Source organism: Phyllobates terribilis, unplaced genomic scaffold (genome assembly GCF_046119375.1).
Source record: "Phyllobates terribilis strain yellow unplaced genomic scaffold, ASM4611937v1 Scaffold_1__5_contigs__length_1240528914, whole genome shotgun sequence".
NCBI lineage: Eukaryota > Metazoa > Chordata > Amphibia > Anura > Dendrobatidae > Phyllobates > Phyllobates terribilis.
In genome coordinates, this window is record NW_027362761.1 from 303,644,741 (window position 1) to 303,659,116 (window position 14,376).

The 14,376-nt window shown below is 45.7% G+C and overlaps 1 protein-coding gene across 8 annotated transcripts in view; it reads right to left on the minus strand.

The window, feature by feature from the left end:
* CIT (citron rho-interacting serine/threonine kinase) overlaps positions 1-14,376 on the minus strand; it is a 217,511-nt gene that overhangs the window by 30,669 nt on the left and 172,466 nt on the right. For all 8 annotated transcript variants that reach the window (XM_073673358.1, XM_073673362.1, XM_073673371.1 and 5 more), the window contains one exon: positions 6,032-6,201. In XM_073673358.1, coding sequence (XP_073529459.1) covers positions 6,032-6,201 — 170 coding nt within the window. The remainder of the gene's footprint in view (positions 1-6,031; positions 6,202-14,376) is intronic.

Below are 14,376 nucleotides of genomic sequence, written 5' to 3' on the forward strand. Positions count from 1 at the left end.
GTTTTGGAAGGAATGATCGCTGTCTTTGATAGATGTGATGGCACCAAGGGGCCAACACAATATTAGTAGATCAAATTCCCAAAAAATTAGTTAGCGCGATGAGCTGAATTTACCGCTGATACGGAGGGGAGCAGTGCGATTCTCCATTCTTCTTTTTCCCATCCATAATGTCCTCCAGTAGCCACACTTCTAGGAGGGCATGTGTGGCCAGTATAAACAATGAGGGTGCAGCGCTCTACCTGACCCCCCACTTCTATCTGAGCAAAACACCAAGGTTACTTACCGGTAGCCGGTTTTTCCTAAGCCCATGACAGCACACCTTGAGAGAGAGGATCCGCCCCACCAAGGACAGCAAACCGTCTGAAATAAAAGGGCGGTACCTCTCCCTCGCTTCAGTTGTTTACAGAGCATTGAGAGGACCTCCCTAAACAGGTTAGGCACATAACCAACACCACAATATACATATACACACCACCCCAAACAGTGCACACCAGGGTGTGAGAAACATAGAAAAAATAAGGGGGGGAAACTACGGGTGCTGTCATGGGCTTAGGAAAAACCGGCTACCGGTAAGTAACCTTGGTGTTTTCCCCTCCCCCATGACAGCACACCTTGAGAGAATTTTGGAGAATTTATGAGCACCCTAGGGAGGGACCACCGCCTGAAGTACCCTTCTCCCAAAGGTGAGATCAGAAGAGGATAGATCCAACCGATAGTGCTTAAAGAAGGTGGATGGTGTAGACCAAGTAGCAGCCCTACATATCTGCTCGATCGAGATGTCTGCTCTCTCTGCCCAGGAGGTTGCAACGGCTCTGGTGGAATGAGCCCTCACATTGTCCGGGGCTGGAACCCCTGTGGACGTATAGGCTAAGCAAATGGCCTCCCTGAGCCACCTAGAGATGGTACCCTTGGACACCCCGTGACCTTTCCTACACCCTTGCAAGGCCAGGAACAGAGAACCGTCTTTCCTCCACAGACTAGTCATGTGAATGTACTGTAGCAGGGACCTCCTAACATCTAGGCTATGGAACCTGACTTCCCCTGGGTTCTTGGGATTGCTGCAGAACGAGGGTAGCACAATCTCCTGACTACGGTGAAATCTAGATACCACCTTGGGAAGGTATGCTGGATCTGGCCGCAAGGTGACCCTATCCTCAAAGATTTGTGTGTAAGGAGGATTAACCGAAAGGGCCTGCAGATCACCCACCCTACGGGCTGACGTTAAGGCCACTAGGAGGATGGTCTTAAGGGTGAGAATTTTTGGAGAAACCTTGTGTAGAGGTTCAAATGGTTCACTAGTAAGAGCGTTCAAGACTAAGTTCAGGTCCCAAGGAGGAACACCCAAGGATCTAACCGGTCCTGCTCTGGCACAGGACTTGATAAACCTCGAGATCCACCTATTCCCAGCCAGATTACAATTGTAGAGTGCTCCCAAAGCTGAAACTTGAACCTTAAGGGTCCCTGTAGCTAGACCCAGGTCCCGCCCCTTTTGCAGAAATTCCAGGATCCCTCTGATCGGAGGTTTGCTCGATAGCGGGATATCTATAAACTCTAGGAATTTACCCCAAACCCTGCTATAAATCTTAGTTGTAATTGGTTTTCTGCTCCCCAATAAAGTAGAAACTAAGTCTGGTGAAAACCCCTTGCTACTCAATAGCAACCTCTCAAATTCCATGCCGAAAGATGGAACCCCCTGGCCTGGGCATGGAATACTGGTCCCTCCTGGACATGGTGATTTTGGATGTGAGGGAGGAAGGCCCTGAGGGATCTTTCTACGGCCCAAAGCTCCTTTAAGTTTGAGGATGCTCCCCCCTCGTGGTAAGCCCAGTGACCCTGTATTGCGAGTTCTGCCAGATGACCCCCCCATCCGGAACTGCTTGCGTCGGTCGTAATTACCCGATCTACTGGTCTGGACCATTGAACGCCTGCGGTTAGATTTCCCCTGACTGTCCACCACGAAAGGGAATCTACTACTTGTGGGGAGAGAGAGAGCCTGCCTTCTAAATGCCCGTTGCAGGACCTCTGTGCTGACAGGACCTCCCACTGAAGCCGCCTCATATGCCCCTGGGCCCACATTACTGCTGGGAGACAGGCCGTCATAGAACCCAGGAGGGACATTGCCTCTCTCAGAGACATCTCTGGAGCTTGAATGGCCTTCGAGACTAATGCAATCAACCTGCAGATTTTGTCCTCTGGGAGGAAGCAGGTTTGGCGACGAGAGTCTAGGATTAGACCCAGAAAGGTCTGAGTCCTGGAGGGGGTTAGTCTTGATTTTTGGAAATTTACTAACCACCCCAGCTGATGCAACACTTCCGTGACCACTACGAGCTGACTGGAGCAGTGGGCTTCTGTTTTCCCTATTATCAAGAAGTCGTCTAAATATGGCACGATCACTACATTCTTGATCCGTAGGAAGGCTGTCACTTCTGCTATTAGTTTCGTAAATATTCTCGGGGCAATGGAGAGGCCAAAGGGTAGGGCAGCAAACTGAAAATGCCTCAGCTTCCCCTGAATAAACAGGGCTACTCTCAGATACTTCTGATACTCCGGATGGATTGGGACGTGATAATATGCGTCCTTCAAGTCTATTACAGCCATAAAGCAGTTGCGATGTAAGAGCTTCACTGCCGAGCTTACTGACTCCATCTTGAAAGTCTGGTTTTCTACTACTTGGTTCAGACTCCTGAGGTTGATGATGGTCCTTAAGGACCCGTTTGGTTTTTTTATCATGAATAGTGGGGAATAGAACCCCCTCCCCCTCTGTGTTGCTGGTACTTCGAGAAGGACCTGCTTTCCTACTAACTCTAACACTTCTGTTTCCAGGGCTAATTGTTCTTCCTGGACCTTTCGTAGGGGGGTAACCACAAAGGTCCGCCAGGGGGTCTGGCTGAACCGGATCTTCAGGCCCCCACTGATAATTTTCAGAATCCAGGGGTTTGCTGTTATCGCATCCCAAGCTGGAAGAAAGTGGGAAAGCCTTCCACCCACTTCCAGCCTGGCGTCATTGGGAGGATCTCTTCGAACTCGAGGATGGTCCTCCAAACATGTAGCCCGATTCTTTTTTGGACTTGGCTTCCCATTTCTTTTTGTCTCCCGGAGGACGACCCCGGTTAAATTTTCTCCTCCGAAAACTAAATCTTCTTGGTTCCCCCGAAAATTCCGGGAACCCTTTGGTTTTATCGCCTGCTTTTTCCAACAGGTCTTCTAACTTTTGGCCAAACAGGAGTCTACCATCACATGGGAGGGAGCACAGTTTCTGTTTCGAAGGTAGGTCGCCTGGGCAACCTTTGAGCCACAAGGCCCGCCTGGCTGCGTTGGATAGTCCCGCTGCCCTAGCTGACAGTCTGACCGAGTCAGCTGAAGAGTCGGCCAGGAAGGCCGATGCTGTTTGTATTAGAGGTAGCTCTGCAAGTATTGCCTGTCTGGAGACCTTTTTATCTTTAAGCTGGTCTTCCAGCTGTTGGAGCCACACCATCAAGGACCTCGCCACACAGGTGCTAGCCACCGCTGGTTTTAGGCCACCTGCCGCCGCCTCCCACGTGTGGCGCAGGAAGGAGTCAGCTCTTTTATCCAGGGCATCTTTTAGGACGCCAGAGTCCTCCAAGGGCAGGGAAGATCTTTTCGATGACCTTGCCACAGTCCCGTCCACCTTGGGGATCTTATCCCAAGGTTCCGCATCCTTCTCTTCGAAGGGGTACCTTCTTTTGGAGAAGGAGGGTAAAGCCCCTGATCTCTCAGGTCTCCTCCACTCCCGGTCAATGAGGCCCTGAATCTTACTGTTAACCGGAAATGAGCGTCTCTTCTTCTCTCCCAAGCCCGCAAACATGATGTCCTCCCGGGATTTAGATGCTCTCTCTTCCTCCAGACCCATGGTTGATCTTACTGCCCTAACCAGTCTGTCTGTATTCTCAATGGGGAAGCAGGGTCTACCGCCCCCCGATGAGGAAGAGGACGATGAATCCCACTGCTCCTCGGACTGGGAGGAATCAGAGACGGGGGAAACCTCTCTACGGGGCCTTTTCTTCCCTCTAAGGAACCCTTTCAGGGACCCCTGAACTTCTGCATGTACTATGGACTTTAAATCTGCAGCAAAATCCCGGGAATTCTCAGCTATGGTTTTGGTCACACAGCCCTGGCAAAGTGATTTCTGCCACTCTACTGAGAGAGAAGCTTGGCAAAGGGCACACATTCTATGCTTTTGCTTGGCACTACTCTTCTTAGGCTCCTAAAAAAAGGAAGCACATAAGAGACTTCCCGTTATTAACCAGTGACATTCACGAAGCTCACTCACCCTCGGAGGTCACAAACGGGTACCGGATTCGGAGGCTGTCGCGGAACCGATGATTCCATTCTGGATGGTCCCGAGGCACTCGAAGCCTTACTCCTGCGGCTGCCACTACGATTACTCGAGCGGCTGTCTGTATACGATGCATCCCTCTGTTGCTGAGGTGGGGGGTTAAGCTGCTGCTGCTCCTGGCTATCTGGATCAGCCATGTCTCAGAAGCGCACCACGCTTCCAGGATAGCTCCCCCCCTTAAATATAGGGCCATCCAGCCTCCTCCGGTCTGTGGGCCCTCCCCCTTCCTCAGGCCGGAGCTCCGTTGAAAAAATAAAAATAAAAAACCGGCCTGGGACGCTCCGATGGTCGCCGCCATCTTGGATCGGCGCCGCCTCCTGACGTCACCCAGCGCGCCGCTCCCAGCGTGCCCTGCGCCGTGACGTCAGGCGCGTCACATCCGGAAGCGTTCCACACTGCAGGGGGAGGACGGCGCCGCGGTCTCCGAGAGGACAGAGCCTGCCTCACCGCGTGCGCCCCGCTCGGCGCAGAGACCCCAGGGGAAGCTGCGGACGGCGCTTCTGGGATACTGAACCCGGTGCACAGGCCAGTGCCCGCTCTTCCACACCGGGACAGCCCCAGGTAAGTCTTCTTTCTTCCAGACAGGTTCCCCATCAAGGACAGGAAACCAACTGAAGCGAGGGAGAGGTACCGCCCTTTTATTTCAGACGGTTTCCTGTCCTTGGTGGGGCGGATCCTCTCTCTCAAGGTGTGCTGTCATGGGGGAGGGGAAAACTGCTCTATCAGCTACCTGGAGTCAAACATCTCATCTGTCGTGCTTCGTAGTGCACACAGAGAGGAATTGTAAGCATCAGCCCAGGAACTAGTCTACTTTGGGGAACTGTAAAACATTATATAAAATAAACAAACAAACCAATTGCGGCACATAAATGTCACATATTGCTTGCCTATACGCTAGAAATAAATGTGGACAGATGTCCCAATTACTATTGATCATAGTTTCTATTGGATTGAAAAACCCAAAATTAGGTTTCCAAGGTGGAAAACGTGTATCACAGTGAAGTAACAAATATCTACTGTTGTTCAAAAGGTTTCCTGAAATTTGTTTGAATTTTTTCATCATAGGGAAAACAGGGTTATTTCCTCCTTGTTGAAAACGTTAACGTGATCCAAAGCCTAATTTTATTGAAATGGTAAAAAGATGTTACATTTTGTTTTAGGCCACGGCCCCACTATCAGTATTTGGTCAGTATTCGGTCACTTAGCCTACGGCCCCACTATCAGTATTCGGTCACTTAGCCTACGGCCCCACTATCAGTATTCGGTCAGTATTTTTTCTCAAGAGTGGGACCCAAAACCAGGAGTGGGTGATAAATGCAGAATTGGTGACTTGTTTCTATTATACCTTTTCTCTGATTGTTCCTCACCTGGTTTTGGCTCCCACTCCCTTGAAAAAGTACTGACCAAATACTGATAGTGGGGCGGTGGCCTTAAGGAGAATTACTCAGTAATTGGGTGTTGCATCAGTCTACCTGATAGTTCCCTTTCACCGACTGCTATAGCAATCAGTGTTTTCAACACATTAACTTTGGAGGGGAAATTTCTTTAAACTTAGGGGCAGATTTTCCTAGCTATGTTTTAGCTGGTTAATGAAATTACATATATAAAAATGACAAACATGTAACATCAAAGTGGTAAAAATAAATACATTTTAATTGTTTTTCTTCTACTTACAGCATCAGCTTCTGCTTTCTCTCTAGATACTCTTCCACCAGCAACCACAGACTCCAAGGCATTGACCCAACGCTGCTTATCAGGAAAAGTAGGTGCTAACAAGTAAAGAGTGCGTCCCGGCCAGCAAGTAGTATGCGGGTGAGACTCCACCTTCATCACGTATGGTACATCTGTTAGAGCATTGTAACACGTTAAACCAAGCAGGCTGGGTATGGCCAGTGATTGCAGGGCAGCATAATATTCTTTCTACAAATAGATTTACAATTCCTCTATGGCTATAGCTGGACAGTTTAAGGATTTCTAACCCTAGGTTACATGCATGCATTCCCAGACAGAGATTTTGGGACTGTCTTTCTTTTTTTTTTTCACTTAGCTGCAAAAATTCTAAATAGATGGCAGAATAAAACTTGTTAAAGCAAATGTGCATGCCAACTGCAAACATATCCAAAATATCAAGTAAGACAAACAATGAATCTATGTAACCATCCCTGCAGGTATGTGATAAAGTTAGGTATAGTGCTTATGTAAGGAGATGGACATGCTACTCAAGTTCCCCCTTGAAAAAACAAGTTTATTGTTGTAAAATGTTATGTGATGCATTGTGAACTGTGATGTGTAGTAAGAATTGTGATGTGTGTTAAAGATATAAGTAATACTGATAATGTGTGTAGTTTGACAGTGGGGATAGTTAGTTAATGTTTGAGACTAGCCCAGAGTGGGAGGGGTTGACTTGAAGGGAAAGTGGCAGTTTCCTGTTAGGAAGGCAGTTAGGGCCTGGATTGCATAGAAAAAGGGCCTAAAATATATTGTGAGCATTGCCATATTTTGGGTGTTCCTAAGTGAGAGGAGGCCGAGAGGAAAAGCAATAGCAAGATCTGGATCAGAACCAAGGAACGTGATTGAGAGACAGCGTGAATTGCCAGAGAAGGGTCCTGGTGGAGAATGCTTAGCAGAAAGTCCCCAAGTAGCTTATAGCTCTTGAAGGTAACGGGCTAGACGGGACTGAGTACATGAGACGAATAGATTGTCGCGGGTGGGAGTTCCAGAGTGTCAGAGAGCTTGAAGCTGAGTCCGGCCATACTGGCACCCTAAAGGGAGAGAAGATGTGGAACCGTGGGATGAGTAAAGGACTCTTGCTAAGCAGGACTGTAAAGTTGAGCTGGGTTGTGGTGAAGTAGTGAGAAAACAGTGGAAACAGAGAACTAGTAAAGAAAGTAAAGAGGAAAAATAAAGAAAGGAGAACAAGAGAAGAAAAAGAAAGGAATCTGTGTGTGGAAAATGCAAATGTAAAGGAAATGTTCATAAGACTGTGTACCCGCTATCTCCTGTATATATTCCCTACCAAGTTTCCCATTTAGTAAAAAGTTTATTCTTGTATAGTGGTCTCCCTCATTGAACTATGAAACATCTGGTCCTGGCAAACCAGCAACAACAGTTACATGTGACCTGCACGGGCATAGCACCCTCACAGCACAAGTCCACACACTCAGCCAGGAACCCCACTTTCATGGAACGTGCCTGAGTGTAAGAAACTAGTACCTCGCCCGCGGCTACCACCCCGCATTACACTTTTTGGGCTCTTTGCCATGAGCTTTATATTGGGATAAAAAATTAAAAATTACATATAGTTTCATTTACACTTGTGTATTTCATAACTATTTTGCTTTGAATTTTTAAGCCAAAATAGAAATACCATGTCAGCATTTCCAGTGTATTTTTTTTGTAGTTGTGATCCAGTCTTTTATTTAGCATAAAAACCACAGATACAAAATAGTGATCACCAAAATGTGAAAATGCCTTAAACTTAAAATTATACTAGGCTTAGTATCTGGTTTCCATCAAGTATTGGTTTCCATCAAGTATTTGGCTAAGAATTTTGCTGCAGACTGCGTTCTTCTTGCTGTTAGAAAGCAGCAGAAAAACACCAATATGAACAGAGCTTAATTTTGATCATGATGAAAAAGTAACCTTTAAGCTGTGTGCCCACGATGCGGATTTAATGCGTTTCTGCGGCGGCATTTCCGCTGCGGAAACGCATTAAAATCGCTTGTTAAGAGGTCTGGGATGTATCCCAATGATAATGTGAACATGCTGCGGAAATTTCCGCTGCGGATTATCATTACGGAAAAATCCGCAGCACAACCAATTTGGGCGCGATTTCACGGCGAAATCGCGCCCATTGACTTGCATTGAACTGCTTAATATCCACATGTATACACACGTGGTCAAAATTGTTGGTACCCCTCGTTTAATGAAAGAAAAACCCACAATGGTCACAGAAATAACTTGAATCTGACAAAAGTAATAAATTAAAAATCTATGAAAATGAACAAATGAAAGTCAGACATTGCTTTTCAACCCTGCTTCCACAGAATTTAAAAAAAATTAAACTCATGAAATAGGCCTGGACAGAAATGATGGTATTCTTAGAACCCTCCAGTTTGTTTTTTCCATCTTGTGTTTTGCGGTCACGTGACCATCTGACTTTATATTCCAGCTCCGCCTTTTTGGCTGTGCTGGACTTCAGTGTTGTTTGACTCTTTTGCTAGCCAGGTACTTCTCTGCCTCTCAGTTCGCTTGGTCCTTTGGGACCTCTAGTACCTTTTTGTCAGTTTATCTTTTGTTTTCTGCAACAACTTTCTCTGTTCAAGAGGTGTCCCTCTTTGTTCCAGTCCTTAGTTCTTCTAGGTACCCCTTCCATTTATTCTATAGGTCTTCGTTCAGACTAGCCTAGGACTAAGGCCCGCTACATCGTAGGGATTCAGCTTAGGCTTACTGTAGGGAAAGCTTTCCCCTTCTTTCCTTAGTTCTTGTTTGCAGATCATAACAGTAAGTCCAGCCCCAAAAAAAAAAAAAAAAAAAAAAAAAAAGGAAATATTAATACGGGGATCAGTATGGCTTCCGTCCAGGATTTGGCTCAACGCTTGCAGGGGTTCTGGAGGTGGTAGAGCTCCAGCAACACGTGAGTAGCTGTTCCGAAGCGCATTCTGTGGAACCCAAGGTAGGACTGCCAGATGTTTTTTTTAAGGTAAACAGCAAGATTTTTTTCCTTTAAAAATGCTTGTTTGTTATATTTTCGTTTGAGACCAAGGTCGTCTGGGAATGAATCACAGCGCATTGGTTTTATTATGTCACTTATACACAATGAACCACAAGGGTGGGCCTTTTCTCTTAAACCTAATGATCCATGTTTGAGGTCGGTAGAAGAGATTTTTCTGCTATGGGTCTATTATATGACGATCCTGATCGAATCTCATCCACTGAGGAAGAACTCAGGCGTTTGAATCAGGGGTCAGATGATGCGGAGATTTATTGCACACACTTTAGAAGGTGGGCTTCTGAAGTCAGATGGAATGATCCTGCTCTGAAATGTCTATTTCTTGCTGGTCTGAGTGAAAGGGTTAAGGATTTGCTAATTGCATTCCCTGCACCTGAGACTCTGCAGGATGCCATGCAATTAGCTGTTCGTGTGGATAGGAGGCTGAGATCTAGGCAGAATGAGGTAAAGACTCCTGTAATGCCAGGTGCTAGTCCCCAGAAAATCTGCTCAGACGGCGGAGAACCGATGGAGGTTGGGGCGATGTCTCCGCTCTCAGGATAGAGACCAGAGGTTCGCCGAGGGATTGTGTCTTTATTGTGGTAAAGGTGACCATTTGATTAAGTATTGTGAGCTTCGTTTAAGTAAAGAAAAAAAAAAGGTCCGGTACGCCCGTATAGCTTGTTTACGCTCTGCAGGAGTATTTCTTTTAAGGAGTACTACTTTGCTGGAAAATTTGATTGAATTTCAGGTATTTGTGGATTGTGGTTCAACACTTAATGTGATTGATAAAGGGTTTTTGGAAAAACTTAAATTGAAATCCAAACCTTTGTCATCACCTATTTCTGTGGTTGCAATTGATAACACTCCCTTGAAATGTATTACACACAAGGTTGCTGCATTTCCCCTCACTATCAATGGTCTTCACCAAGAAATTTTGGACTTGGTTGCATTAGATAATTTACCCTCTCCGGTCATTCTAAGATTGCCTTGGTTAAAACTGCACAATCCTTTACTGGACTGGTCTACTAATATGATTAAGTCTTGGGGTTCGAAATGCTATGATAAATGTTGTAATGGTCGTATTACGGCTGTGGGAAAAGGGGAATTACCTGTACCTATTCAAGATTTTTGGAGGGTTTTTTCGGAGGAGGAGTCGCAAGTTTTACCTCCTCATAGAGATTATGATTGCGCCATTGAGTTTATTCCGGGAGCTACTCTTCCCAAGAGTTGCTTGTTTAATCTGACTATCCCTGAAAGAAAGGCCTTGGAGGAGTACATACAGACTAGCCTGGCTGCTGGTCACATTAGACCTAAGTCGCTTGTGGCAGTTGGATTTTTCTTTGTTAAAAAAAAGGACGGGGGTTTGCATCCGTGTCTGTATTTTCGTGAAATTAATAAGATTACCATAAGCAATTCCTACCCATTTCCGTTAATTCCTGACTTGTTTAACCAGTTAGTGGGGGCCAAGTGGTTCTCTAAGATTGATCTCCGGGGGGGCATACAATTTGTTACGAGTGAAGGAGGGTGATGAGTGGAAAACTGCTTTTAACACTCCAGTAGGTCATTTTGAGAATCTGGTGATGCCTTTCGGTCTTACCAATGCACCGGCATTTTTTCAGAACCTTATTAATGACATCCTGAGACCTTTGATTGGTAAGAATATGGTTGTGTACTTGGATGACATTTTGATTTATTCGCCAGATCTGGAGTCCCATTGGCAGAGTGTACGTGAAGTTTTGCAGTTATTGAGTGATAATTCACTCTTTGCTAAGCTGGAGAAATGTGAGTTCGCTGTGCAGAAAATTAGTTTTTTGGGCTACATTGTCTCCAGCGAGGGCTTTGAGATGAACCCGGTGAAGGTTCAGGCTGTGCAGGAATGGCCTAGGCCTATTGGTTTGAAATCTGTACAGAGATTTTTGGGCTTTGCCAATTATTACAGGAAATTCATTAAGAATTTTTCTGTAATTGTTAAGCCTCTGACCGATCTCACCAGGAAAGGTGCAAATACGGTCCAGTGGACTACTGAGGCCATTGAAGCGTTTAAGTATCTCAAAGAGAGGTTCAGTTCAGTCCCTATCCTTATGCAGCCTGATGAGACAAAGCCTCTTTTGGCCGAGGTCGATGCTTCATCGGTGGAGGTCGGAGCAGTTTTGTCTCAGGAGAACAGGGATGGAGTACATCCTTGTGCCTTCTTTTCGAAAAAAATTTCGGAAACCGAATTGAATTATGATGTCGGTAATCGGGAGTTTCTGGCTATTAAACTCGCGTTTGAACATTGGCGGCATTTTTTTGGAGGGCGCTAGATTTCCTATTCAGGTTTTCACAGATCATAAGAATTTTATCTATCTGGATGCTGCCAAGCGCTCGAATGCCCGTCAAGCTAGGTGGGCACTTTTTTTTCTCGGTTTCATTTTTCTGTTATCTATATCCCTGGTACTAAGAATATTAAAGCCGATGCTTTATCTCGTAGCTTCTCTCCTGCAGTCGGTGCCAAGGAGGAGGAGAACATTTTACAGAAAAGAGTTGTGGTGGCGGCATTGGACTCCGTTTTAGAGAATGGGATTCTAAAAGCTCAAGATGATACTCCATTTAACACTCCCCATGGGAGGTTTTCCATGCCTAGAACCTTTAGGAGAGACTTGCTTGTGGAGTGTCATGAGTCTAAGAGACTTATCAGTCGCAGTTTTTGGTGGCCTGGATGGCAGAAAGAAGTCATCAAGTGGGTGCGTCAATGTACGGTGTGTGCTAGGTCAAAGGCTTCACATACTCCTTCTGCGTGGTTGCTTTGCCCTCTGGAGGTTCCTAGTGCGCCTTGGACGCATCTCACAATGGATTTTATTACTGATCTGCCCGTGTCCAAGGGTTTTACTGTCATCTGGGTGGTCGTGGACAGTTTTAGTAAGATGTGTCATTTGGTTCCATTCATTAAGTTGCACTGCGCCAAGACACTCGCTAAGGCGTTTGTTAAGGAGATTGTCAAGCTCCATGGCGTTCCCACAGATATTGTTTCTGATAGAGGACCTCAGTTTGTGGCTCGCTTTTGGCGTGCTTTTTGTGACAGGTTGGGAGTACATTTGTCATTTTCGTCTGGGTATCATCCGGAGTCTAATGGACAGACTGAAAGAAAGAACCAGGATGTAGAACAGTTTTTGCGATGTTTTGTGGCGGACAATCAAGAGGTGTGGTCTGAGTTTCTGCCTCTCACTGAATTTGCTCTTAACAATCATACATCCTCCTCAGCTGGGTGTTCTCCTTTTTTTTGTTGTACTGGGAGACATCCGTCTTTTGGTTCGCTCTCCAAATTGGGGTCGGCGGTGCCGGAGGAGGAGAATTTTTCCGGTAATTTGGAGAGAGTTTGGACTAATGTATGTTGCAACCTTCAAGAGGCTAACAAGAAGTCCAAGAAGTATTTTGACAGGAAACGAAAGGAGGTTTTGTTTACTGTAGGTGACATGGTTTGGTTGACCTCAAGGAACCTGCAGTTGAGGATTCCCTCTAAAAAACTGGGTCCTAAGTTTGTGGGTCCATTTAAAATGCTTCAGGTTGTTAACCCGTTTGGTTGGATGTTCCTACTTCCTGAAAGATTAATCCTGTGTTTCATGTTTCCTTGTTGAAAAAGGCGGATGTATCTGATAGGGATGCCACTGGCTCAGTTCCTCCTGTGGTGGAAGATGGCGAATATGAAATTTCACGTATCTTGAATTCTAGATGGCATAGAGGGAGAGTACAGTATCTCGTCTCCTGGAAGGGTTTCGGTCCCGAAGAGAACTCCTGGGTAAGGGCGATTAAGTCTCTGCTCCTAGGCTTGTTAGAGCTTTTCACAAGAGGTTTCCGGATAGGCCTGGAGGATGCTCTTAAAAGAGGGGGTACTGTTAGAACCCTCCTGTTTGTTTTTTCCATCTTGTGTTTTGCGGTCACGTGACCATCTGCCTTTATATTCCAGCTCCGCCTTTATGGCTGTGCTGGACTTCAGTGTTGTTTGACTCTTTTGCTAGCCAGGTGCTTCTGTGCCTATCTCTCAGCTCGCTTGGTCCTTTGGGACCTCTAGTACATTTTTGTCAGTTTATCTTTTGTTTTCTGCAACAACTTTCTCTGTTCAGGTGTCCCTTTTTGTTCCAGTCCTAAGTTTTTTTAGGGACCCCTTCCCTTTATTCTATAGGTCTTCGTTCAGACTAGCCTAGAACTAAGGCGGGTCTGTTCACTAGGAACAGGCAGCCCGCTACATCGTAGAGGTTCAGCTTAGTCTTACTGTAGGGAAAGCTTTCCCCTTCTTTCCTTAGTTCTTGTTTGCAGATCATAACAGGTACCCCTGAAAATTATGTGACAAAATGGACATGTTAAATCAAGTTGTGTCCACTAATTAGCATCACAGGTGTCTACAATCTTGTAATCAGTCAGTGGGCCTCTATATAGGGCTACAGATACTCACTGTGCTGTTTGGTGACATGGTGTGTACCACACTCAACATGGACCCGAGGAAGCAAAAGAAGGAGTTGTCTCAGGAGAGTAGAAAGAAAATTATAGACAAGCATGTTAAAGGTAAAGGTTATAAGACCATCTCCAAGCAGCTTGATGTTCCTGTGTAGTCAGTTGCACATATTATTCAGAAATTTAAGATCCATGGGACTGTAGCCAACCTCCCTGGACGTGGCCGCAGGAGGAAAATTGATGACAAATCAAAGAGACAGATAATACGAATGGTAACAAAAGAGCCCAGGATAACTTCTAAAGAGATTAAAGGTGAACTTCAAGCTTAAGGAACATCAGTGTCAGATCACAACATCCGTCAATATTTGATCCAAAGTGGACTTCATGGGAGACGAACAAGGAGAACACCATTGTTGAAAAAAATCATAAAAAAGCCAGGCTAGAATTTGCCAAACTAAATGTTGACAAGCCACAAAGCTTCCGGGAGAATGTCCTATGGACAGATGAGACAAAAATGGAAGTTTTTGGCAAGGCACATCAGCTCTATGTTCATAGACGGAAAAATGAAGCATATCAAGAAAAGAACGTAGTCCCTACTGTGAAACATGGAGGAGGCTCTGTTATGTTCTGGGGCTGCTTTGCTGCTTCTGTCACAGGGTGTCTTGAATCTGTGCAGGGTACAATGAAATTTCAAGACTATCAAGGGATTCTAGAGAGAAATGTGCTGCCCAATGTCAGAAAGCTTGGTTTCAGTCGCAGGTCATGGGTCTTGCAACAGGATAATGACCCAAAACACACAGCTAAAAACAATCAAGAATGGCTAAGAGGAAAAGATTGGGCTAGTCTGAAGTGGCCTTCTATGAGCCCTGACCTAAAT